The 24755-nt window shown below is 41.5% G+C and overlaps 1 protein-coding gene across 4 annotated transcripts in view; it reads left to right on the forward strand.

Annotated features, from left to right (window-relative positions):
- Positions 1-1436: 1436 nt before the first annotated feature.
- Positions 1437-24755, forward strand: part of ATP2C1 (ATPase secretory pathway Ca2+ transporting 1) — a 117838-nt gene continuing 94519 nt past the window's right edge. The window contains exons 1-2 of one of the 4 annotated variants that reach the window (XM_082654262.1): positions 16557-16667; positions 16928-17109. In XM_082654262.1, the coding sequence (XP_082510388.1) occupies positions 17104-17109 (6 nt within the window). In that variant the 5' untranslated portion in view covers positions 16557-16667; positions 16928-17103. Of the gene's footprint in view, positions 1726-16556; positions 16668-16778; positions 16819-16927; positions 17110-24755 lie in introns of those variants that run through there. The other 3 variants (XM_082654264.1, XM_082654263.1, XM_082654261.1) reach the window with 3 other exon arrangements.

The raw sequence follows: 24755 nt of genomic DNA on the forward strand, positions 1-24755 counted from the left end.
ACGTGCCCTTAGCATTCTGGTGGCTTGAAAGCACAGTGCTTCTCTGGGACCCTCATTAGAGCTGGCTGTCCTCAGCCTACGGAGGAGCAGGGCTGCCAGAGCCTCTGTCAGTCAGCATGTGGCTGTGTGCCTGGAGAGGGGGCAGGAGGGCAGGGCCTCCTCTGAGGAGCTGGCCCCAGCAGCATTATGCAGAGGACTTCTCGGAATTTCCAGCCTGGCCCTGATGAGACTGGAAGATCACCTTGCAAGTGGGCTGAGGCCAGCCTGACAGATGGCCTGGGCTACTCACAGCACAGCCCATGCTAGCTGATCAAGTGTGTTCCCTGAAGGCAAGTGGCCCAGCCAGGGTGTCAGGGAAGCTGTCCAGGGGGATGGCGCAGGCTGCAACATTGGTTCCCCAAGCTCTGCTTGTCCGCTACACCCAAGTCTGCAGTGCTACCTCTGAAGGGGAAAAGACCAGCTCTCTTTTTCCACTTGAAAGCAAATCTCTGGGCCTCATGATTTTTGGCTGATGTACACCTGGACTCTACATGACAGCCCCTCACAGAAGTGGCCAAATGTTTCATCAAATAAACCAGCTACTGCAAAGTTAAAAAGGGTAATAAAATAGCAAAGCCTACTTGGGGACTTTGTTCAGAAACCCTGTGACTTCTATGGAGTATTAAGAAAATATTGAACTTTCAAATTTTATGATTTCATGTCCTCTAAGACCACAGACCTCTTATCATGTTCTGTTTTTTAAAGCATGAATCCTTTTTATAACAGTTAGAAAGTACATGTATAACATTTTTTCTTCCTTAAACTCAGAATAAAGCCTGGGGAAATTTAATATTCCTGGATTCAGCCTGTGACTTTGCGATAAGGATTCTTGGAGAGAAGCCTTTTAACTCAGAACAGAATCTGTTTGCAGCTATTGTTCAATTGACGTAAAGTATCTGGTTACTGGGCATGTTGCATAATGCATGACAGTGTAAACCTACCGTTTTAAGTGCTGACATTGAACTCCTTGGTAACGATGAAGAGTGAAGTAATTCGTTAATTTTTTTTAGAAATCCCCTGAAACAATGCTTCTCAAGGCTGAATGATTCAACACTTTAGAGCTGAGATGCTGCTGAGGGTTGTCTGTGTGTGCTCATGCTGATAAGAATTCTGAAAGGAAACAGGAAAGAAACACATGTCATGTCCTCTTTAAGAGCTAGAAAAGCTGTCAGAAGAATTAAGATTAAACCTCATGAGAGTCTGTGGGTGTGGAAAGTCACCAGCTACCTAATATTAACATAGCTTGCAACAGAATGCTGTTGCTAGAAATAGGACAGTCGCACCACTACCACTAAGCAATTTGCATTCGGCAGACCAGCCCCTGGATTCCTCCTGGCTCCTGCTGCCCTCTGGGCATTGCATTTCTGGATGCTTTTAGGACGGCGTTGGGACGCGGCTGTCTGCTTTCACCAAGAACTCTACCCAAGAGGAAGCAGCGCGTAGAAGGTCTGCTTTGTTTGCAGCAAAGTGGTCAAGCTACAAGCAAATCTCTAGGCATCTGAGGAATTGTGCAGCTTCTAGATTTCATGTGGTTTCTGACAGGGAGGGGCAAATAAGGCTCTTCGTGCTTTCCTCACCATGGATAATCTGTTGCCTCAGTCAAGATTCTCTTATTTCAAAAAATATCCCCTCCACGCAATTAGAAAATATTTATCGATGCTGAGAAACCAAAAAGACGAAGAACAGGTACCATTTTGTTTACATTACCTTTAAGGTTAATGGGGGTTGGATTCTGGGTGTTGCCTTTATGTCTCTTGGTGATTTATTTTCTGCTAGTTTACCTGTTTGTAGGCACAAGTCGGCACTTGCTTTCAGCTGTTCAGATTTGGCAAAGGAGCAAGCCGGCATGTGGGGGATTTATTTGAACTTGGAACATTTGGATCCTGAGATTAAGCTCAAGTTCAGTTAAAAAAAAAAACAAACAAAAAAAATCAAAACAACAACCTCTTGCTTTCCTTTCCTCTGAATAGCTGGACTAAACTATCAGAGTTAAATTGTGTGGATTCCTTGAAAATTTTCTCAGGCATCAAATACAAATTTTTAAACTATTAATATCTCGACAAAGAATAATAGCAGGCCCTAGAAATACACTTGTCTTTTTGTATATATTTATGGCTATGTTAATATCACCAGGATTTGCCAAACAAAAAAACATTGTGTAGACTGTAAGTATGATAGCCTTAAACGGATCACTAATGAGCTGGGAAGATCTTTCAGAAGTAATTAGTCACTTTTTTCGTGGAAATTAGGGGATGGAGCACTGCTGATTTTAGTCTTTTTAGCCAATCAAAAGTTAGAATTTCTAGTAGTAGACTAGCAAGTGGGAGTTTAAATATTAAAAAACCTGCTAAAATGTTTGATCACTTCTTTTTAAAAACCATGCATTCATTTTATTGTTTTGAGATTTATATCATTCTATCTCTTACAATCTATGAAAAAAGCATTTCTAAAAACTGCTTTTCTGAATTGTACCAAATTGTAAGAAGTAGCAGTATCTGATTCACTTAAATCTGGTGGTTCACTTAGGAAAAAGGATGGCAGTGGTAAAGGACAAATGTGTAGCCACATCGAAAGACCCAAAGAGTCATAAATTGCGTGTGTATCATGCTTGTAACTAGAACTGCAAAACCGCATGGGAGACAGTAGCAGTGTCCTGTATTTGAACAAGATGCCCTACTTAATAAAACACTTCCAAGATGCGCAAGCAAAGGTCGGCAGACAGAAATTCCTCTAATGACAGGTTTCCCAAAAAGTTGATGCATAATTTGGAAAATGAGAATTATTATTACTGTTTGAGGGGAAACTGCTCTTAGTGCTTTAATGATTTTACAAGTGATGGAAATTCAGACTGTGCTCACTAAGGGAGCTAGGCTGGTCCAGATTATCTCTTATTTAGGCAAGGTGTCGAGATTACAAGGAGATCTCCTGGTTTCCAAGTCTTAGCGCGTGCTTGCTTTTGAGGTGGAAAGCCAGAGACCCAGGTGCTTGTTCTGGATTGGCCATGCTGGCACAGACTCCTTCAGGCCTCATGATGGGGGGAGGGGAGGGAGTAACAGGGAGGGGGAAGAGGCTAAAATGATGGGGCTGCAACTGTGGAATGTGGATTAAGTGATTTTTCCCCCTTTTCTCAGTATTATAAATTTTCAGAGATGTGGCTACATTGCTTGTACAGTTTATTTTTATTTTTATTTTTTTTGCGGTACGCAGGCCTCTCACCGTTGTGGCCTCTCCCGTTGCGGAGCACAGGCTCCGGACGCGCAGGCTCAGCGGCCATGGCTCACGGGCCCTGCCGCTGTGCGGCATGTGGGATCTTACCGGACCCGGGCACGAACCCGTGTCCCCTGCATCGGCAGGTGAACTCTCAACCACTGAGCCACCAGGGAAGCCCAAGTTTATTTTTTAAGCGTTACAAAATTCATACCAAAGACTATTAGAGTTTAACAGGATCCTCTGACTTGGACTGAATGGGTGGTCCCCTCCCCAGTTGACAACCATTTGGGATGATCTGGAACAGCTATGAGCATTGTGCTGATATCTTAACTTGCTATATAAACTAATGGACAAAATAAGAAAAATAACATATTCAATTCCTTTCTGAAACCAGTTAACAGCTCTGCAGCATTAGAGAAATGAGAATTAGAGAAATGAGGTCAGAGTCAATCATGGCTAACCTTGGGAAGCTTGTTGGAAAGTTAGAAAGGAGGTTAGTAATGCCTATAGTTTTAGGACTTGCACTGGCTGTCTCTAATCCTTACATTCCCATGGGATGGATCCTCATTACAAAGGTATGGGAAGGCAGACTTTGAGACTGTAAGAGGCCTTGCCCAAGGCCACCCAGCCAGAAAGTACTGAAGGCAAATTTGAACTCCCATCTGCCTGGCTTTAAACTGGACCCATTTTACCATGCTTGATCTCTTAACAATCTAGTGACAGCAACAGAGCTTATACTGCCCTGCTATGGCTTCATCAACTTAAATCCCTTCTGCCATGTGTCCCACAGATGAGGGATCAGAAAGTACAAGATGACTAATTAATAGACAAGAACTTGGGATGATCTGGTGCCTTGCTCTCTCTTGAATAGAAAACTTCTTTCTGAACAAGAAATAAGATCTAGGACCTGACCTGGCATGTCTTGCCTATTTAACGGTAAATCTGCTCAGAAGGAGGAGAGTGGTCTTGGGGGCCAGAGGGCACGTACAATAGCTATATATAAAGATATATTTTTGGAATTAGACCTTTGAACTAGTATAAGGTCATCTTCCAACAAAATTAATACACATAATTTTTTTTACTATCTCTCCATATTCTTATCTGAAAATGCAATCATGTTACCATTGATGTCCTTGTATATAAATATGGACACAAATGTTGACCTAGCCAGGACTGAATACTGCCCTAACACAGCTCTGCTTTGTCATCTTGTTTTGTGAAATTCCTTTGATGATTAAGCAAGTTTTTTCATATATATTGTGTGTGGAGCATTTTTATAGGTGATGAAGATGTAAAAATGGATCAGGTGTAGTGTAACCCCTCTGTGATGCTTACAGTCTTATTAATTAGTAGAAAGAGCTGTACTCAAGTGTTTATAATATGAGGCAAAAACCATGCACTGCAGTCATAGTAGGTATTTCTGGCTCAAGACCTGTCCTGATAGTTTAAAATGAGGAGAGTTGTCTTTGGGGGTCAGGGGTTATGTTTAGTAGCTATACTTTAATTAAGGATTAGAACCAGATTTTGTTTTGGAGGCTGTTCTGAAGTTTCCCTTCAATGGCTTAAGAAGAGTTTTCCAGTTCAAACAGGATCAAGTTTTATTTCTTGCTTTGTTTCTTAGTGAATGCTAACCTCAGTACTGGGTTGTTAAATACGTATTTGGATTTAATTTGAACCTTAGAAACTTAATTCTTCATTTTGGCTCTTATACCTGCTCTGAATAACAATATAAAAGTTAAGGACTTCCCTTACACACATCCAAAAAGCTATGTTGAGATTTGGAATACTGCATAGGGTGTTGGGTTGCTGATGCAGGCTTTCCTCTCTAGGTAAAATGATAGAAATTTTACTACAGCTTGGTTTAAGAAATGTTGAGTTTTTAGCTCCTTAAAGTAAGTGTGTTGTTTATATCTTGAGAGTATACCAAAGTTATCCATTTTTAAAAGCCTCTAAAAAAAGTCATGAAATGCTCAAATGACATCTCAGGGGAAAACTAGAGGCATTTGCCCCATGTGCTTGGGTAGACAAAAAGCTTTATTTCTTTAGAAGCAGAAGGAAAATGATGATCCTTGTATAATTTAAGAGAGGGCAGAGATTCTACCCCATTTCTGTGGAGGAATTTGCATGATTATATATAGGTAACATTGACAGTTAAATTGCTGTGGTAACCAAAGCTGAAGCTTAATATTTGTGACTATTAAATATGATACAAAAGTTGAACTATTTTATCATGGTAAATGCAACAGTCTCCTCTATCTGAAGGGAGAAATTAAAAAAAAAAAAAAAAGCTGTTTATTCACCAAAAAAGTCTCCAACAGTTTTCTTCATGACTGAGTCTGTTCGGGATGCTGTAACAAAAAATCATAGACTGGGTGGCTTATAAACAACAGAAATTTATTTCTCACAGTTCTGGAGGCTGAAAGCCCAAGATCAAGGTGCCGGCAAATTTGATGCCTGGTGAGACCCACTTCCCAGTTTCAGATGCTGACTTCTAGGCTGTGTCCTCACATGGCAGAAGGGGAGGAGGGAGCTCTCCGGCTTCTCATTTGCAAGGTCACTAATGCCATTCATGAGGGCTCTGTCCTCATGACCTGTCACCTACCAAAGGCCCCTCTCCTAATACCATCACACCAGGGGTTAGGATTTCAACATAAGAACTTGGGGGACACAAACATTCAGTCTGCAGCACTCCATAGCCTGTAAATGTCCAAGGATTGTAACTGGTGGCTTTCGTGAAGATGAATGGCTTTCATGGCACCCACTCTTCATACTCATCCCCTCTCCCAAACCTCTTCTCTATCTGAGAAAATGCACCACCGTCCATCCTGTTACTCGGGCAGAGAGCTCAAGTCGTCTTCGGCACTTTCTGCTCCCTCGGTCAATATCTAATTTATCAGCAAATCCTTTCCATTTTATCCCCAAATATGCCTCCAATCATTCAGTCTACTTCTCCCTCTTGCCACCCTAGCCCAATAGGCCATCTCCCTTCTTGTCCGAAGTACTGTGATAGCCTTCTCGTTGGTCTCTCTCCAGCCACTGCTGTCCTGTCTAATGGGTTCTTCACACTGCAGCTGGTGGTGGGGTGGTGTGGGGTGGGCGGGGGTCTTCTAGAGACAAACCTGACCATGAAGCTCCCCAGACCCATGCTTCTGATCTTTCACTGGCTTCTACTTGTTTTTAGGATAAAGACAGAGTTCCCCATCACAGAGCGCTGTGCAGTGTGCAGTCCAGCCCGATGTGCTCTCCTGCTGCACACTTGCCTGGCCTCCCTCTGTTCTCTGCACTCCAAATACAGTACCCTTCTCCTCTCCCTGCTTCCCTGCCGCATCCTGGTCAGGGCCTTTGTCCCACTGACCCCTCACTATCCTCCCCTCATTAATACCTACTCTTCCTTCTGATCTTAATTCAGTATGAGGTCCCTGAGGGCAGCCTTTTCTGACTTTCCCACCTTGGTCCTGTCTCTCAGTAGTACTTTGGAGGCACCTTATGCCTCTCTGTTGCTGTATTTATCCCAGTAGCAATTGTGCACCTATTTGTGGGACTATTTGATTCCCAGAATGTCCTGGAGGATAAGCAAAGTACCTGTTGGATAGAAGGCACTGAGAACAAGTTTGTGGAGTTAGCTCTCAGGGGCCGGGTGCTGTAGGTGGCAGTGGTGAGGGGACTAGCGGGTAATGAATGCTATTCTGAGACAGAAGTGTTTGAAGGAATCCTGCATGTTAGGCTCTGTGAGGAAGAAATTTAAGGGGTGATTTTTTTAAAATGGAGGTGCATTTGGGAGGTTCCAGAGGAAATAACCATAACTAATGGACTGAACTGCAGGGGGAGGTTGTGATACAATAATAAGGATGGACTTCCTAAAAAGGAGAGGTAAAGAGATGGGCCACCTTTTGCAGAGGGCGGGGTATGTGACCCTCCTCAGGGGATGTTGTAATGACAGTTTCTGCATTTTGAAAGAGAAGACTGGATGACTCACAAGACCCCTTTCAGCCCCAAGGTTCTGGTGCAGTGAGCAATAGAAAGATGGACGATTCAGACACCTTAGGGAAAAGAGCGGGCACAGACGCAGCAGCTAGAGTTCACTTGTTTTATTCAGTTAGTGGTAAATACTCCACAATCTGAGCATGTTGCTCTAGAATCTAAGGCCAAAGAAGACAGAATCAAATGTCTTTGGAGATTCAGGTAGCATGTAATCCTCCATCAAGGAAGGGAAATATAGCTACATCCAGAAAACACCTCAGGTGAAAAGCTTATGCACCAATGACTAGCTTTTCTGCACCTGATCCACAACTACTTGTACCCATAGTTTTATAGGTTTTATAACCCTCTCCAGTATAAAGGTAAATAACTAAGTATACTTATGCAGTCATTGATGAACAGGTACACGGAGAAATTTCAGGTTATTTAAGTGGCATCTTAATCACTTTTTTTCCCTTAATATAAAAAACCTCTTTTAGTTTCTTTTTTCCTGCATTTAGTGCTGACAACTAGTTGCTTATTACGGTCCCTTTTGAAGGTATCCCCCGCTTCTTGTCCATATTGTCACAGCTGTGAACTGTTAGACACGCCTGGGAGACACCTGGACCCTGAGTTAACTTCTGAGCTACCTCTAATCTTGTTATCTGCTTCTAAACTTTCCTAATCTACTGTGCTCAGATGTCTTTGAAACACAGGATGAATTGGATGAACACCAAAACCTTTGTCTTTGAAATAATTAACTACCTTAACTCAAATGTAAAACCCTTTTTTGTGAACCACGGCATAGCTTTTCATGCAGATTTCTAAATTTGCTATCCTATCCTATTTTTACACAGTTTGTCTGTAATATTTTATTTGCTAACTTTTGTTCAGAATGGAAGATGACATATTTTCTCACCTCGTACAAATAGTTTCACGTCTTAACAGAAAAAGGAATGAACTTCCCACATATGTTGTGTTGCTCATAATTTGCTGTGAAGAGAGCAGGAAAGATGCTGGAATTATCTCTTTCCTATTCATCCTAAAGGCAGCATATTAGTAAGGTTATTTCAAGTAATACAACTTGGATTATACATTCAAGAATAAGGAATTTAAAATTTTTACTAAATGTCTTGTATGTGCCAGGCACTTGGCAATGTCCTTTATATACATTGTCATTTAATCTTCATAATAACCTTACAAAATTGGTGGTATTATCTCCACTTCATGGATGAGAAAACTGAGGTTTCAAGATGTAAGGTAACTTGGTACATAGCTTATACGTGATGGCAGTAAGATTTTAGCTCCAGGTTTGCCTGTCTGACTCTACAGTCTGATTCATTGCCTCATACTGAGATACCTCCCATAGGTAGGGTCCCTTTCTCCCCTTCTTTCCCTTGCCTCCTCCCTTCTTTTCCTTGCCTCCTCCCTTCTTTTCCTCCCTTTTTCCTTGGTGTGTTCTCTCATTAATTAAGGAAAGGGGGTTTTAAAAATAAAACCACCATAACTGCTGTGCAGGAAAGACACATTAAATCCTTTTAGGTGGAGATCCACGTTTTTGAAAGGTTTGAAGGTTATTCAATTTGGGGAAACTTCTTTTAAGAAAAAGAATACAAAATTATAAATATTAAATTGGATACAAAGTGAAGACTTAGAATGAAATCACAACAAATTACAAATTTGGGTGACAAATACAATAAATATCACAAAATCTAAAAAAAAAATAAGCATTTTTACTAATTCAAGGATGCATCCTAAGGTGTCTTCTTCCTACATTTTTGGACTTCAGAGTCTTTAATCATCACTTTATGTGATAATGACTTTCTAATATTTTCTAAAACAATAATTGAAAGATAATTCAGATACTCCTAGCATGGTAAATTTATACTTGGTTTTCATTAGAGTCTAGAAAAGTTCTATAGACTAGCTTCTAGCTGTTTCTCCTTTACCAGCCATACACTTCAGGTGCTGGGCACCACTGGACACATTTATATAAAGATTTTAGGCCTTGTGATTTAGTACAGTAGGTAGTGGGCATATTCCTGGATGTCCTTTCTCTACCAGGACAGCTAGCATTGACCTAACCATACACAGACATGACTACAAATCACCTTTATATATCACTAAATACAAATAAAATCTAAATATATCCCCATCTCAACTTCCTTTAAGCCAGATCCAGAATTTTGCTTTTGGCTGTTCCAGTGCTACATGATAGGAGAAGTGTGAAGGGGGAAAAGTCAGCAAAAGAGTACTCTATAATCAACTGCAGTTAAAATATCTTTTGCCAATGTTACCAAACCATGAGACCATTGCTAGAGTCCCTTTTAGGACCTTAAAAGGGGCATCTGCAAGTGAGGGGCCCTGAAACTCAATTTTCCTTGGTTTCCAAGAAAATCCAGCTCTGGAAGAATGGTATAACAAACAAACAAAAAACAAACAAAAAGGTGTTTTGCTACAATATGCAAGAGTCCATGCCATAGAGCGGCTTCCAAAGTAATGAATGAGATCCTGTTCTGAGCAGCTTGAGCTCCCAAACCCACTGAATGAAGCAGAGGATATTCTTTCAGTGTATTTTGTTCTATAGTAAATAGTACCATGGAGATGAAGATGTTCTGGTAGTGCTAAAACTCAAAGGCCCGGGCTTCCCTGGTGGCGCAGTGGTTGAGAGTCTGCCTGCCGATGCAGGGGACACAGGTTCGTGCCGTGGTCCGGGAAGATCCCATATGCTGCGGAGCGGCTGGGCCCATGAGCCATGGCTGCTGAGTCTGCGCGTCCGGAGCCTGTGCTCCGCAACAGCAGAGGCCACAACAGTGAGAGGCCGGCGTACTGCAAAAAAAAAAAAACAAAAAAACCCTCAAAGGTCCCCCACCCCCATTCCCATTTATATTTACAAAAGACATTATTTGTAATGGGATTATTTGCAAATACAATAGATCTCAAAACTCCTATATTGGTCTAATTAATATTAAATACACCATTTACTATCCTTCCAAGCAGGCCAGTTAACACACAGAGAGAAAGAGCATGTTAATGCTGTTAAAGACTACACAGTAGAAAAATTATAGCAGCACTAAAGACTTTAAGATTTCATTGAGATGTAATCAAGCTTTTGTAAACTCATCTGTTATTAGCAATTATAACATAAGTTACTATAACTTGTCTCTGGATAAAATCACCTTTATGTTGGATTTCTTTACTGAATTATTCTCACTGGTAATGTATTTGAATACCCAGATTTCTTGTGTACATTTTCCTTTTAGTGGAAACTCTTGATTCATCTTACTCTTCTTCCTTTGTTCTATGAGTAACTGTCCTTATAATTGTGTCCTGTACCATTTACCCTACTACAATATTTACCACTAAACTGGACTATGGCCTATATGTACATCTCAAAATAAGTAAAGCATATTATAGAAGTATTTTGGTCTTATATCATGAGTGCATAATCAAATTGTTTAAAGTGATTGATTAGTGTAAAATCCTATTTCACTAATGTTGAAATACTACCCGGGGCCCGACATATAATTTTTTTTTTTTTTTTTTTTGCGGTACGAGATCCTCTCACTGTTGCGGCCTCTCCCATTGCGGAGCACAGGCTCCGGACGCGCACGCTCAGTGGCCATGGCTCACTGGCCCAGCCGCTCCTAGCCGCTCCGCGGCATGTGGGATCTTCCCGGACTGGGGCACGAACCCGTGTGCCCTGAATCGGCAGGCGGACTCTCAACCACTGCGCCACCAGGGAACTCCCCAACATATAATTTTTGTATAACGCACTTAAAATTTTTTTTTATGCCCTCTGAAATGTTACACAGCTTGTTTTGTTTTTGAGGGATGAAACCTTCTCTGAGGAATACACTGTTTCAAGAGAATGGCAGTTTTTATTTATGAAGCTTTTTTCCCCTCTTCTTTCATCTAACTGGTGCTGCTAAAGCCTGATACACCTGGTCAAAGAAGCATTGTTCCAAAGGTCCTGAGCTGATATAGGAAAACAAAGGCTGACTTCATAGCTGGGAACATAACCATAGCTCCACTGCCACTGCACTGCACTTCTGTTCTCTTCTCTTCCAGCATGGCTGTGTGGATGTGATGCTCTGAGCCACTTAAGAGGGGAGAAGTATGATCTCTTTATGGTCTTAATGCCCTTTCCCTGGGTCTTTTAAAATAACTGGTCTTAAGCCAACAGGTGATTACTCAAAGTTCAAAGCCCTTTATGATTTAAGAACGCTGGAGGAGGTTTAAAATTCTGATATACGCTCTCAATCATTCTTCAGAATTGAGGACTATAAGCACAATCAAAATATTTTTACATGAAAGTTTTGTTTCTTGTAAATCAGCACTTAAAGTTTAGCACCTGAGGTACGAAACTACAGAATGCAGGGCCCTACCCGCAGAGTTGCTAATTCAGTAGGTCTGAGGTGGAGCCCCAAATCTGCATTTCTAAAAAGTACTAAGGTGGCAGGGATCATAGTTTGAGAACTACTGATGTAGATCATTTGATGACGTATATTTTCAAAATCAAAGCTTACAGGGTTTGCTGTACCTTCTCAAGAATAGCGCATGTGCCCTTCAGAAGATGGAGAGTTGTTGCTAAAGCCAGGGGGATAGTGATGATGACTTACAGCTTCACAGGTCCTTATTGACCATTTCCTGCCCACAGCTGCCCCAGCCCTAGTAGCATGACAGAATGCTTAGTAATGCAAGAAATCATTAAAGTGTCTTTGCTATAAGAATATAACTGAAAACGTTATCTTTTTAGTTCTTTTGTAGCTGTTTACTGATTAAACTGATGCAGCAACTGACAATTTTGTTGATTTAAATTATGGAATATAAAAAAGGTATAATAGTTGTTATGTCCTCCCTACTATCTAAAGCCATTATGAGGTCTTAACATTAAGACCTAAGTCGTCTTGTCTAAGAATTAAGAGTAGATGCCGTGGGAGGGAGGGAGACGCAAGAGGGAAGACATATGGGAACATATGTTTATGTATGACTGATTCACTTTGTTATAAAGCAGAAACTAACACACCATTGTAAAGCAATTATACCCCAATAAAGATGTTAAAAAAAAAAAACTGTAAAAAAAAAAAGAGATGTTAAAAAAAAAAAAAAAAAAAGAGTAGATGCCGTGGTCCCTAAGGAAATAACTCAAGACTGTGCTGGGAATTACAGTTTTTTGACTTTGTCAGACATTGATATGCATGCTATAAAAATCCAAAGTACAAGCTCAGCTGAAATTTCCTACTTGCATAGAAGCAGCCACCTCAACATTGTTATCTTTTAATTTCAAATGGTTACCTGAGTTCAAAATCCAAGTCTGAAATTTCATCTGTTCTGGGCAGTGCTCAATATTTAACACTTCTTGCAATGACTAGTACTTATTCCCGTTCAGATCAAGTTGTCCTAGCTAACCCTTTGGAGATGTGAGTTCATTTTTAAACCTTTGAAAATCCCTTAATTTTTCTTTGCTTTAAAGGAAAGTAGCAGCTCATGTTTTAGTTTGATCATAGAAAGCAAGAAGCAAAGTAAAGTTGGGATTATGTTTATTCATTCAACAACAGATTTTTTTTATGATGACCATTTTCTAGATTACACATTTATTCAATAGGTCTTATATATTTACTATAGACAAAATATTTTGGGACCAGAGATGAATTATGCCAATTTGGAAACTGGACAGAATAGCTTTTAAATGGGTTAATTTTTTTTTTTTTTTTTGGCGGTATGTGGGCCTCTCACTGTTGTGGCCTCTCCCGTTGCGGAGCACAGGGTCCGGATGCGCAGGCTCAGTGGCCATGGCTCACGGTCCCAGCCGCTCCACAGCATGCGGGATCCTCCCGGACCGGGCACGAACCCGCGTACCCTGCATCGGCAGGTGGACTCTCAACCACTATGCCACCAGGGAAGCCCTAAATGGGTTCATTTTTATCTCAAATCTTGGGGTATATGTAATATGGAATATTCTATGTCTATTTTCCATGGAAATAATGAAGTGCAGAGTTGGCTCTTGGACATGAACTCACACTCACTTTTCATCCTTCCCTTTCTTACCCTCACTCACCTGCACTCCTGACCTGCCCTCATCTCCAACCCAGAAGATTGGTAGTACTACATACCAAAGATCCTAAATATCACTGCATGCTCAGAACCCTTGAATGGGGAAACTGAGTCATACTTGGAATCAACTTCTTTAAAAATAAAGAGAATATACTTTAAATTTCCTGGTTTTTTCTGCTCATTTTTGAGCCCATTTTATTTTTATTCTTGCTTCCAGTTTTTACTCTTCCAGTACTGCTAAGACATAGAACCAAGAAGATGTATAGCAGTTCTGGCAGGTGGTTGTTATGACACTCATTTCATAGGACACTTCTTGCAATAAGACTGTATTTCCCCAGACTTGACCCGTAGCAGGTCCCTTATCTTATAAGAAGAAAAATACTTCTGTTGTTCTGTTGGAGTAGGTTGACTTACAAAATGAAGAATTGTCTTTATATGCTCTTAGAATATTCCACTTAAAATATGACTTTTTAAAGAATATTCCACTTAAAATATGACAACTTTTTTTTTTCTAGCAGCTATGTAAAATTCCTTAATTATTAACCTTTGGTACTTAAAACAATGTTAAAGGAGTCTTTAAGACATTGAGGAAAGATTTAAAATAATCTTTTCTAAGTCAATTTTTAAATCCTAAAGGCCACATATATCTTTATCATCCAGGTTTCTAAAAATGCCAGCTATCAAATTTGACATTAAAACAGGATGCCTCACAACCTTTGTGTAATAAGGCACAGTATAAATAAAATTAGAACATCACGTCTGTCCTTCCTCAATCTTCCCTATTTGTAATATTTCCCTAAGCAGAGATGCCTGCCAAATTTCCCCTCTATTGCTCACATGTGTCCACTTTTTGCATCAGATCTATTTAATTTTGCAGGTTAAATATTCAGAACAAAATGGGAGTAAAGATTTTTAGAGCATTGATTTCTAAAGAATTGAGAGGAAACTTGAACATAATACATTTCGTTGCCATCAATCTCATTCTACCTCATAACAGTCCATACTTTTGCTTATTTCTCCGTATGATAATCTTAAACTTTTATAGAGCTTATAATTCACCACCTGTCTTCATTTTATCAGATCCTCACAACGATCTTTTGAGGGAGAAAGGGTAGTTGTTATGCCCAGATCTATATATATTCTCATAATATATATGTATGTATATATGTGAATGTGTGTACACACATATGTTTGTATGTGTATGTAATGCAGTGTACCTATATTTTAGTCCTCCTTCCCCGAGATGAGGAAGTGGAGATTGCTACACAAAAGTTTCATGGTGGGTCAGCTGGTCAGAGAAGGAAATGCTGGAAGAAGGAAGATTTCTGAAGCTTGTGGCCCTCACTGCTCTGGCTTGAATATTGTTAATAAATGCTGCCTTTCATATACACAGGAAGTCAAAGTTGGTGCTACTGATATTGGCTAGCTTGGTACAGGCATAGAACAGACCACTCTGCAGAGATATGTTGATGAAGCTTAGGGATCAGCTAAGTGGTTGAAAGCTATACTTTACGGGTTTTTGCTGTTCCAGTGCCTTGGAATTTGTGAGATGATGCATGAAGTAAGTAACAATTCTTCTGAACAAAGCTGGTGTTATCCAGTTTCTTTTTTGACTTGGCAATAGGAATAATGGCTTTCACAATTTAGGCAACCAAAGAGTAAAATTCCAGTGTAAGTTACTTTAGATGTAAGCAATGGAGTGATAAATCTTCGGGGGTGGGTAATTAGGAATTCAGTGTCAGTGCAGGAGTACTGCAGTTCACAACAGATAATTCTGAAAAGTTGCCGAAGATAAAATGTTTGAGCTCATTAAAGCAATCCAATAGAAAATTATCCTCTATTTTGTAAGATCATATGTTAATAACAAATAACGTCTATGTCTATACATTTCCTACTTTAGAGGCTTGTGTTTTTAATGTGATGCTGTGGTGGTGTCAAGGTCCAGTAAGTATAGTAATAATCATTACAAATTGATTACAGCACTGGGCAAGAGATAGCACATTCACTGTTGCACGAATCATAGCCTTATGTGTATCACCACTAAGTGAACAAAAATCATTAGGCATGCAAGCCAAAGGTGGTCATATACATAGTAACTCCGAGACTCGAAATGTTTCATCTTGATTTTTATGGTTTCACTTCTGAAATTTAAAAGTGACCTTGCCGAATAAAATCTCAATGTTTCTTCAATCAAGAAACCTGCCCAGGATTTTTGATCCTAGACTAGTTCCACTTAACCTGGGCCAAACAGAACAGGTAACCCGGTCCGTTTGTTATCCTGTCCCCTGAGTTCTTTGCAGGATGCGCTGGAACTCAGCAGGTGTAGACCTGCCCTCTAGTGGATCTGGGTGCGCGACGACTTAGGTTCAACGTCTGCTGTATCTGGCTTGACAAGGATTATTAAACTCAGTGGTCTATCAAAAGTGACCTGTTGGGGGTCTGGGTTAGGTGCTGAGCAAGTGAAAAATTCAAGAGGCAAAAGAGAACCTGCGGCTGAAGGTAACGCCCGTTCTTCAGCTTCCATCTGGGGACGCGAGGCTTTTAATTGTTCCAGCCCCTCTGGTTGCACACTTGAACGGATGCAAAGCCCTCCCCTGAGCTCTCCTTGCTCTTGGAGAGCTCTTGGCTCTCCTGGCACGCGGGCGCTGAGGCAAACCCCCACCGGGATGGAACTTTGGGAAGTGGCCCCGCGGGGCCCCGCCCCGCGGTCGGCGCCGAGCAACCGTGACTGGCTTGCAAGTGAGGCAGCGGCGTCCCCGCGTCACCTGCCCAGATTGTGACGGCCGCCCAGCGGGAGCGGCTTCCCGCTGCATCGTCGGGTCGCTCAGACACCTCGTGGGCCCAGAACATGGCTGCGCCTGCCCGTTCGGTCCGGGCTAGCGGCTGCTTCCTGAGGACGCGCGGCCGGCGCGGGGAAGCTGGCAGCTCTCCCACGTTTGCGCCCGGCGGGAGCGTAGAAACGCCGGGCACGTCTCCGGGGTGGCCAAGGGGCCGCCGCAGGGCAGGTGGGGCCGGGACTGGCGCCCCCAGCCGAAGCCCCTCGGGGCGGGCGGTCGGGCTCCGCTCATTTCCGCCGTCCGTGCCCGGGCGTGCAAGTGCGCCTGCGCGCGCGCCCCTCGCGGCGGAAGTGGTGGCGACAAAGCTCGGTCCGCCTGGCCCCGGGAGTGCGGGGCGGGCCCGGGGTGCGGGGCGCGCCGGGGCGGCGGGCGGTGGGGAGGGCGGAGCCCAGGAGGCGGAGGCGGGAGCAGACTAGCACTGCCGCACCGAGCCGCCGGGCCGCCCGAGGCCAGTCCCCTCACCTGCTGCCCATCCCGCCCCGCCCGCCTTCCCGGTTGCCGCCCCCACGCCGGGAGAGGCGCCCGTTCGGCGCCGCCGCTTGGCGAGCCGCTCCCGCGAGAGCGCGGGTGAGTCCCCCGCAGTCCAGAAAAGGGGTCTGGGGCTTTGCGGGGCGCCCGGATTACCTCTTGTCCCCCGTTTCTAGAAACTTCCAGGTCCTGGGGGCGTCCGGGGTACCCGGCTGGGGGCGTCTCCGGGGCGCTGCCCCGCCCCGCCGGCGTGAGTGGGGGGATGCGGGCAGCCAGGGGGCGGGCGCGGGGCCTGGGGGGCGGTGGGCGGCCGTCCCTTCCCGCACCCGTCAGCGCCGCTTCTCCGGTTTCTCTTGCAGATGCTGCTGTTAGGGGTGGTGGGCGCAGCCGCGGGTCGCGTGGCCGGGAGCGGGGGTGACGGCCTGGGATTCCGGGGGCCTCTCTTCTTGTCCTCCTCTCCTCTCTCTTCCCAGTGTGGCCGTGGCTGACACTAAAGACTTTGTAGCCATCAACCCAAGTGCAGTTTCGATGGAAGATGAAGGTAAAGGCCCCCGGCAGGCGGGTTGCAGCGCGGAGTTGAGGGTGTGGTGGTTGGCTTTTAAGTTGTCTGTCTTTCGCCACCTTTTTAATTCTCTGATTTTATTTTTTCCTTTGATTGTGAAGTGTCCAAGGAATTGCTTTCCTAGGATATCTGGCTTTTATTTTGGTAACATAGGGCGTTTCGGAAATTAAGGTTCTGTAGGGTGACTGAGCTTGATTCTGCTTTTCCGAGGAACCTGCTTCTTTAGCTTAGGCGATGGAAAGGAAGTTTTCATTTCAGATGGCATCTGCATGTTTCCATAGTCTCTGAGAGAGGAATCACTCCAGGGGAAGTGGAAATGGGGAGGGAAGGCTCTGCATTGCATCCCTGTGTATTTGCATATCAAGCCTTGATTTGGTGTAACTGGATTCGTTTATAAGAAAGAAAACGATTTTTTATTAAATGCAGCTTTGGGGGAAAATTCGTTGCTTTTCAGTTCACAAAAGTCAATTCTGATTTTAACGAAATATTATGAGGTGATTTCTTAAAGTTCCTCCTCATTTCAAAACATGCTTTGGGAGGTTGACAGTGGAACCTGTTTGTCCACTGTATGCTGCAAATGCACTGGGTTATCATTCACATGTTACTTGATTCCTTTGGCCTTATAAAATATTTAATGCTTTTCATACACTGATTATTTTCTAAAAGCATTGAACAACTCTGAATCAATGTTTTCCTCTCCTGAAACAAGCACACTTATTCTTTGGACTGACTTCTGTGTGATAATCTTTTTTCATTTATTCCTTTTTTTTTTTTTTTTTTGAGTGGGGCTGTAAGTTGCTATGAAAGATATTTACAAATTACATTTTGTTTTCATGTATCTTTGGTTTTTAAAATCTATATCTGGTACAAAGGAGCTGCAGTTGGGCTTGCTGGCTGCTTTCTAATTTGTTTTTCTGTTGTTGAAAATGTAAGCTTGATCTAAGTAGGACTAGTTATTTTAAAATAGACTTTTCTTATATGCAATAACCTATTTTGCTATCTGAGACATCTGGGATATGAGGGAAATATGATGAAAGGCATGATTATCTTGCTTAATTTTATTCTCGATGGATAATTTGTGGAAGACATTTTCTGAAATACTCATGTATATAACTGCAGCGGACTTTTACTGTCTAACTGGATCTTTAGAAACAGCATTCGAAAGCAATATTTTTTGTCTGATGGTATGGAAAATCAGTTTTCTGAGGTTTTTTCCATTTTGTCTTTTAGTTTATAGATTGAAGGAAGGCAGATCCTTTCTGTACAAGAGACAAAGAATATTAAATGCATTCATATACCTGTTTCTTGGTAGTTGAATCTTAAATAACATGTTAAACTTGAGCTTCTGCTTTTAGAATGTTACCAGATTTAAGAGTGTAGCCTAAAGTCAGTGGATTGTTAGATGTTGCTTTTCTGTTTCTTGATCTCTTAGGAAAAGGAGCATGACTAATAAAGCTGGCTCTCATTGTCTGTTCAGGTGGTAGGGAGTGGTTGTGAGATGGGAGCATGGTGCACGCTTGTGTCTGAGTCTCTGTACTCTATGGCCAAATAATGATTTGGCCTCATAGTAAAAGATTATACAATTCTTAAAAACTAGTGGAGGTTTTCCGCCTATTAATGATCGAGGCCATTTTGGTCAGTTTCTCATTACCATAACACCCCTTTTTCTTTTCTTAAACATTTTTAAGAACTTGTATATAGCCTAGAAATTTTCAAAACCAATTGGCCATTTTGAAATACATAGATTACTGTCGCTTTCCTTTTTACAGTTAGTATTCTCTTTTATATGAGATATAGTAACATCTTAGGGGTGTGAAACAAAAACAGACTGGAATTATACCTTAACCACCAAAAGTTGTGTGATTTTAAGCAAATTAACCTTTCTAAGCCTCTGTTTCCTCATCTATAAATCGGGATTGGTAATACTTGGCTTACATAGTTAGGAGGGTTAAATGAGAAACTCTGTAAATTCTCTTGGAAGAGAGGATGGCTAGCATTTAAGAGCATGCACTGTGGAACCAGGCAACTTGATTTGAATGCTGGATCCCCACCTACCATCATTTGGCCTTGCGCACATTAGTAAGCATTTTGTCCTTCAATTTCTTTACCTGTGAAATAAAGATATTGATAGAACCTACCTTATTAGTAGCATTTAGGTTGTTAGCATTTAGAATAGTATCTGGCATATATAGTAATGCTCAATAAATGTTAATTGTAAATAGCCTAGCCCAGTGTTTGCATACTAATATGCCACCTGCCATTAATGTTGTTATGACATTGAATGATTTTTTGGTTAATAAAATTATTTATTTATTTATTTATTTAGGGCTGCATTGGGTCTTTGTTGCTGCGCGCGGGCTTTTCTCTAGTTGCAGTGAGCGGGGGCTCCTCTTCGTTGCAGTGGCTTCTCTTCGTTGCGGTGGCTTCTCTTGTTGCGGAACGCGGGCTCTTGGCGCACGGGCTTCAGTAGCTGAGGCTCCTGGGCTCTAGAGCGTAGGCTCAGTAGTTGTGGTGCACGGGCTTAGTTGCTCCGTGGCGTGTGGGATCTTCCCGGACCAGGGCTTGAAGCCGTGTCTCCTGCATTGGGAGGCAGATTCTTAACCACTGCGCCACCAGGGAAGCCCATGACATTGAATGTTGAAAGGGGGTACAGTAGTGGCCAAAATGCTGTGTGTGAAGTTTTCATTGTTAGGGAGTGGGTGGATTTAAGTGCAGAATTTTCTATAGTGTAAGGCTTTAAGCCCGCAGAGATGTTGGGGCTCTACCAACAAACCAGAGGACAGTGTAGAAAGAGACAGGCTTGGATTTGAATCCGAATAGGTAATTTTTTTCCTCTTGTAAATATCTCATGAGTTACTGTGTTTCTCAGCTTTTTTAGCTGCTGAGTTTTCCCATCTGGAAATGGGACAATGACCTCTTTTGGAGGGTGGGTGTGAGGAAAGAATGAAGCCTGGTATGTAATAAAGTGCCTGAGAAGGATGGTTGATACACAGTTAGCCTGCTGAGTGACTGAGTGATTGCTGCTGTTCCCCAGAAACAGAGACTCCTTCAGTTGGTGTGTAGGTAAGTTCCGCCTACCTCTAGGTGTGCATAGGATGGAATTGCTAGTGGCCCTGGGAGCGGGAGCCTGGAGGTCCTTAGGGAGTGTGCCGTGTCTGCAACTTCATCCATGTGGCTCCTTTCAGCCACGGTGCTTAATTTCTTTTGGTACTTCAGTTTCAGTTCTTCTGGACCTTTCTCCCATGGCCCATTTAAACTTTCTTGGCAAGCCTTGATCAGTTTTTAGCCTTAGCCTCCAGGATGCATCATGAATACTTAGAGTCAGTCACTAGAAGTATCTGAAGTATTAGTTTCCTGGAATTTCAGGGACTGGTTCTAGACTTCCATTCATGGGTTAGGATTTTATCCACATCCTTTGGAACTCCTTTTTGCATGTTTATCACAGATCTAAACAGATACCATTTAGGAATTGGAGATGCACAAGTAAATGGCTCTTCATCTGATGTTTTAAAAATTAATCATTTGTATGTTTAAAGGGATGGCTTATTAGAAAAGATATTTCTAGCTGGAGAAATTTGCAAATAATTTCTCCTTCCCAGTAATGGACTTTTTTCTTTGGAATAAATTTGGTCTGTTTCATAGAAAAAACACTATAAATTTAATGCACATGAAACTATTTAACATAGCCTTAAATATAGAAATATAATGATCTTCAAGATTTTAGGACATGCTTAATTTAAGGTTAGAGGCATGGCTAATCCATCTAGAATAAATTCCCCTGATCATTTTGGATAGCATGTGAAAATGATAGTACGTTTCTTTACACTTTACTTTTTATTTATTTATTTATTTACTTATTTATTTATTTATTTATTTTGCGGTACGCGGGCCTCTCACTGTTGTGGCCTCTCCCATTGCGGAGCACAGGCTCCGGACACGCAGGCTCAGCAGCCATGGCTCACGGGCCCAGCTGCTCTGGGGCATGTGGGATCTTCCCGGACCAGGGCACGAACCTGTGTCCCCTGCATCGGCAGGCGGACTCTCAACCATTGCGCCACCAGGGAAGCCCCTACACTTTACTTTTTAAAATAGTTTATTACTCGAGTTCAAATTGTTAGTCACTAGAAATATGTTAAGAAAAGATTGTGTTAGGATAGTTGGAGGAACTGTAAGGAAAAAGGGATGAGAAACCATATTAATTGTATTTCTTTAACTAAAAATAAGAAACCAGGTTATAAAAATATTTTATATCTTTAGGTGTGGAAAATATAATTTATAATGTTTGCAGTTTTGTTGATAAAATAATATTCTTAATCAGTATTTCTAGAAAAGAGTTGAAACTAAAAGATTATATGATAGCATTTGATAAACTGTAGTAATTTAACCCAGAGGAAGGATGCTGCAGAGAATATTTGTAAGTAGTAGTCTCCTGACAGTTGAGTCCTAAATACGTGATTTGTCTTAATGTTTTTATTATTCATTTAATGTCATTAGAACTCAACTCTGTTAACTGAAGCAGTATCAATCAGAATAGTCTCCTAGGGAACATTTCCCTTGGAGCTCAAGGCTGATTTTCTTTTGAGATCTTGGTTAACTGTAATCTGTTTATTAACAAGGTCAATTTTTGTTTTAAAGCTGGAAAGAACACCTTAGCTTGATGGTAAAGTTAGCTGGGAAAATTTTAAATTACACCATTGTTACATGTAACATCTTAAAGATCTCTTTGTATGTTCAAAAGTTCCTCCCATGTTTACTTTGTTAAATAACAGGTTCTTTTTATAGTGATTTCAGGCATCAGTTGTGACAAGATTATTTTTACAGTTTTCATATGGACAAGTGTTAATAAAAGGCGGTAAAGTAAAAACTGGTTGGATGAACTCTAGGTTAATGCCATCATTTCATACAGGAAAGGATTTCTCAGAAAAAAAAAATGTCAGGCCGTCAATGCAATTTCCTTTATATGGCTGGTATTTATATGCATTGGTTAATATGTCCTCCATCTTCAAGGTTTTAAGTTAATATTGACAAAGGTATACATCTTAGAATTACAGTCATTCCTTAGTATCAGGGGATTGGTTCCAGGAACCCCACGGATATCAAAATCTGAGGATGCTCAAGTCCCTTATACAGAATGGTGTAGTAATTTACGTATGGCCTGTGCACATCCTCCCTTACACTTTAAATCATTTCTAGATTACTTATAATACCTAATACAATCTAAATGCTATATGAATAGTTGTAAAAACCAATGTAAATAGTTGCTAGCATGCAACAAATTCAAGTTTTGCTTTTTGAAACTTTCTGGAATTTTTTTTAGTGTTTTTGATCTGCAGTCGGTTGAATCTGCCACAAGAACCTGTGGATAAGGAGGGCCGAGTTACTCAAATTGTGTTCAGTTAGATTAGTTTAGACTAAGCTTATTGGATACATTTAGAAAAAAATTGAATGAAATGTTACAAGGCTATCATAGGTTATGGACAGAGAAAGACAGTAATAGCAGGGGTCAGAAACATCATTTTAAGATGGTTGTAACTGGGCATCTAATTCAACTTCAATCTCTTTCTTCCTGCATCAGATGTTAGAGAATGTGTGAATTGGAATTATGTCTTTAATATTCCTGTTAATGATAATTTCTTGGTAAAGGGAGGTCTTTTGGCTTGACTTTTGATCATTTCATCAAGTTACTGACCTAAACTTGTGTCTCCCAAGAGGAAATAACAGAAATTTAGCACAACACATTCTTTATTCTTTCAGAAAACTCTGAGATGTTGAAGGATCCTTGTAGAAATTATTTTCATTTATTTATTTAGTTACATAAAATGAATAACCTGATAAAGTTGGAATAGCAATAGGACCCTAATACTGAATATATTTGCTACCCTGTACTGGTGTTTGATTTCAGTTCTTTACAGGAAAACTCAGAAATAATAAGGCAGAAGTATTTAGGATGTTACCCATAATACTTTTCTTGATCATTATTTTTTTGAAACTGTGAAGTATAAATTAAGACTTTTGATTAGGTTGTGAATTTCAGATACTGGATTTAAAGTTATTTTGATTGTGATGTCTTAAAGTCAAAAAGGACAAAGCACTCCTAAGAACCATTAATATAATGAAGTTCTGTTCTCTGCCTAGGAGAGAGATCAACTTTATTTTTTAAAAAAATATTTATTTATTTATTTGGCTGCGCTGGGACTTAGTTGCTGCACGTGTGATCTTCATTGCTGTGTGCGGGATCTTTAGTTGTGGTGTGTGGGATTTTAGTTGCAGCATGCGGGATCTAATTCCCTGACCAGGGATTGAACCCGGACCCCCTGCATTGGGAGTGTGGAGTCTTAACCTCTGGACCACCAGGGAAGTCCTGAGAGATAAGTTTTAAAACAGATCCTGGATTTTTTTCTCATCTTAAAGCCTTTCATTTACAGTATAAATAAATTAACGTTTTTGTGCTGTGTATTATGTTATGAATGTGTTGTATATATATATAAATATATATGTTTGTATGCAGTTATTTCACTAGACTTTGTTTGACTATCTGTTTTAGAGTTTCCCTAGTGGAATGTTTGCTGTACCTACCTCTGGGTTTAAACATTGGGAGGGGCAGAAATGCTAGTTGGTTCATGCTTTCTTTGGGAATCTTACCTTACTTCCTTCTTGAGTGTCAGTTCTCCGTTCCCTTGAGCAGGCAAAAGTGGTGCATGGCACAAGTGCCAGAAATAGCATGCGAGCCACTTTTTAATGGCACGTGAACTGATCTCTCCTGTGTCCTTTTCTTAATGCTTGTCAGGGCTGCTCTTTACTGCAAGTTAACATCTGAGTGAAAGTGTCTGTGATGGGATGGGAAATTTCAGTTTCCTTTCCCACTCCAGAAAAGGAGGATGTGGTCTTTGCCGACTACTCTTTGATACCTGCCAGCCCCCTACCCTAGAGGTTGGTAGTTCAGTTATGATATCTTGATGTATACCCTTAATTCATTTGAGGGACCAAGAGAGGTGAAATTCTTCTGATTTCTACTGGTAGTAGAAAAAAGGCAGGGAGTTGGCCTTGTGTCTACATTAGAATGATGGGAATGGAGGATAGGGATGGATGAGAGAGACATTTTACTCCTAGGCAAAACAAGCAGAGCTTGGGCAGTATCTTGATAACAGGGAATGAAGGGGAGGGTTGAGTCAGAAGTGACTACAAACTGTTGAGCCAGTGCAGGTGGGTGAGTGGAGGTGCTGCTGACTGGCTGAAGGAGTGAGCTCACGTGGGCACTGGCCAGAGGGAGGGTGTGGGAGGTCACACTGTCTGTGTGTGGAGAGAGGTTTGTTTTAAAATCGAACACCACTTGGGCTAGAAGACCAGGGTTCAAAGCAAGCTCTCGAGGGCAAAGACCCTCAGTTGTCCCTAATTCAGTTTGAACAGGGTCTGGCACGTAGCCCTTGTCTGTTGAATGAAAATACTGCCTTCTTCACTGTAACTCAGGGGTTCTCAGCTGGGGACAGTTTTGCCCTCCGTGGGACATTTCCAATGTCTAGAGAGGTTTTTGTTAATCACAACTGTGGGAGGATGCTTCTGCCATCCAGTGGGTAGGGGCCAGTGATTCTGGTAAACATCCTGTGATTGACAAGACAGTCCCCTGT

This window comes from Grampus griseus (assembly GCF_964374135.1).
Source record: "Grampus griseus genome assembly, chromosome: 5".
NCBI classification, from domain to species: Eukaryota; Metazoa; Chordata; class Mammalia; order Artiodactyla; family Delphinidae; genus Grampus; species Grampus griseus.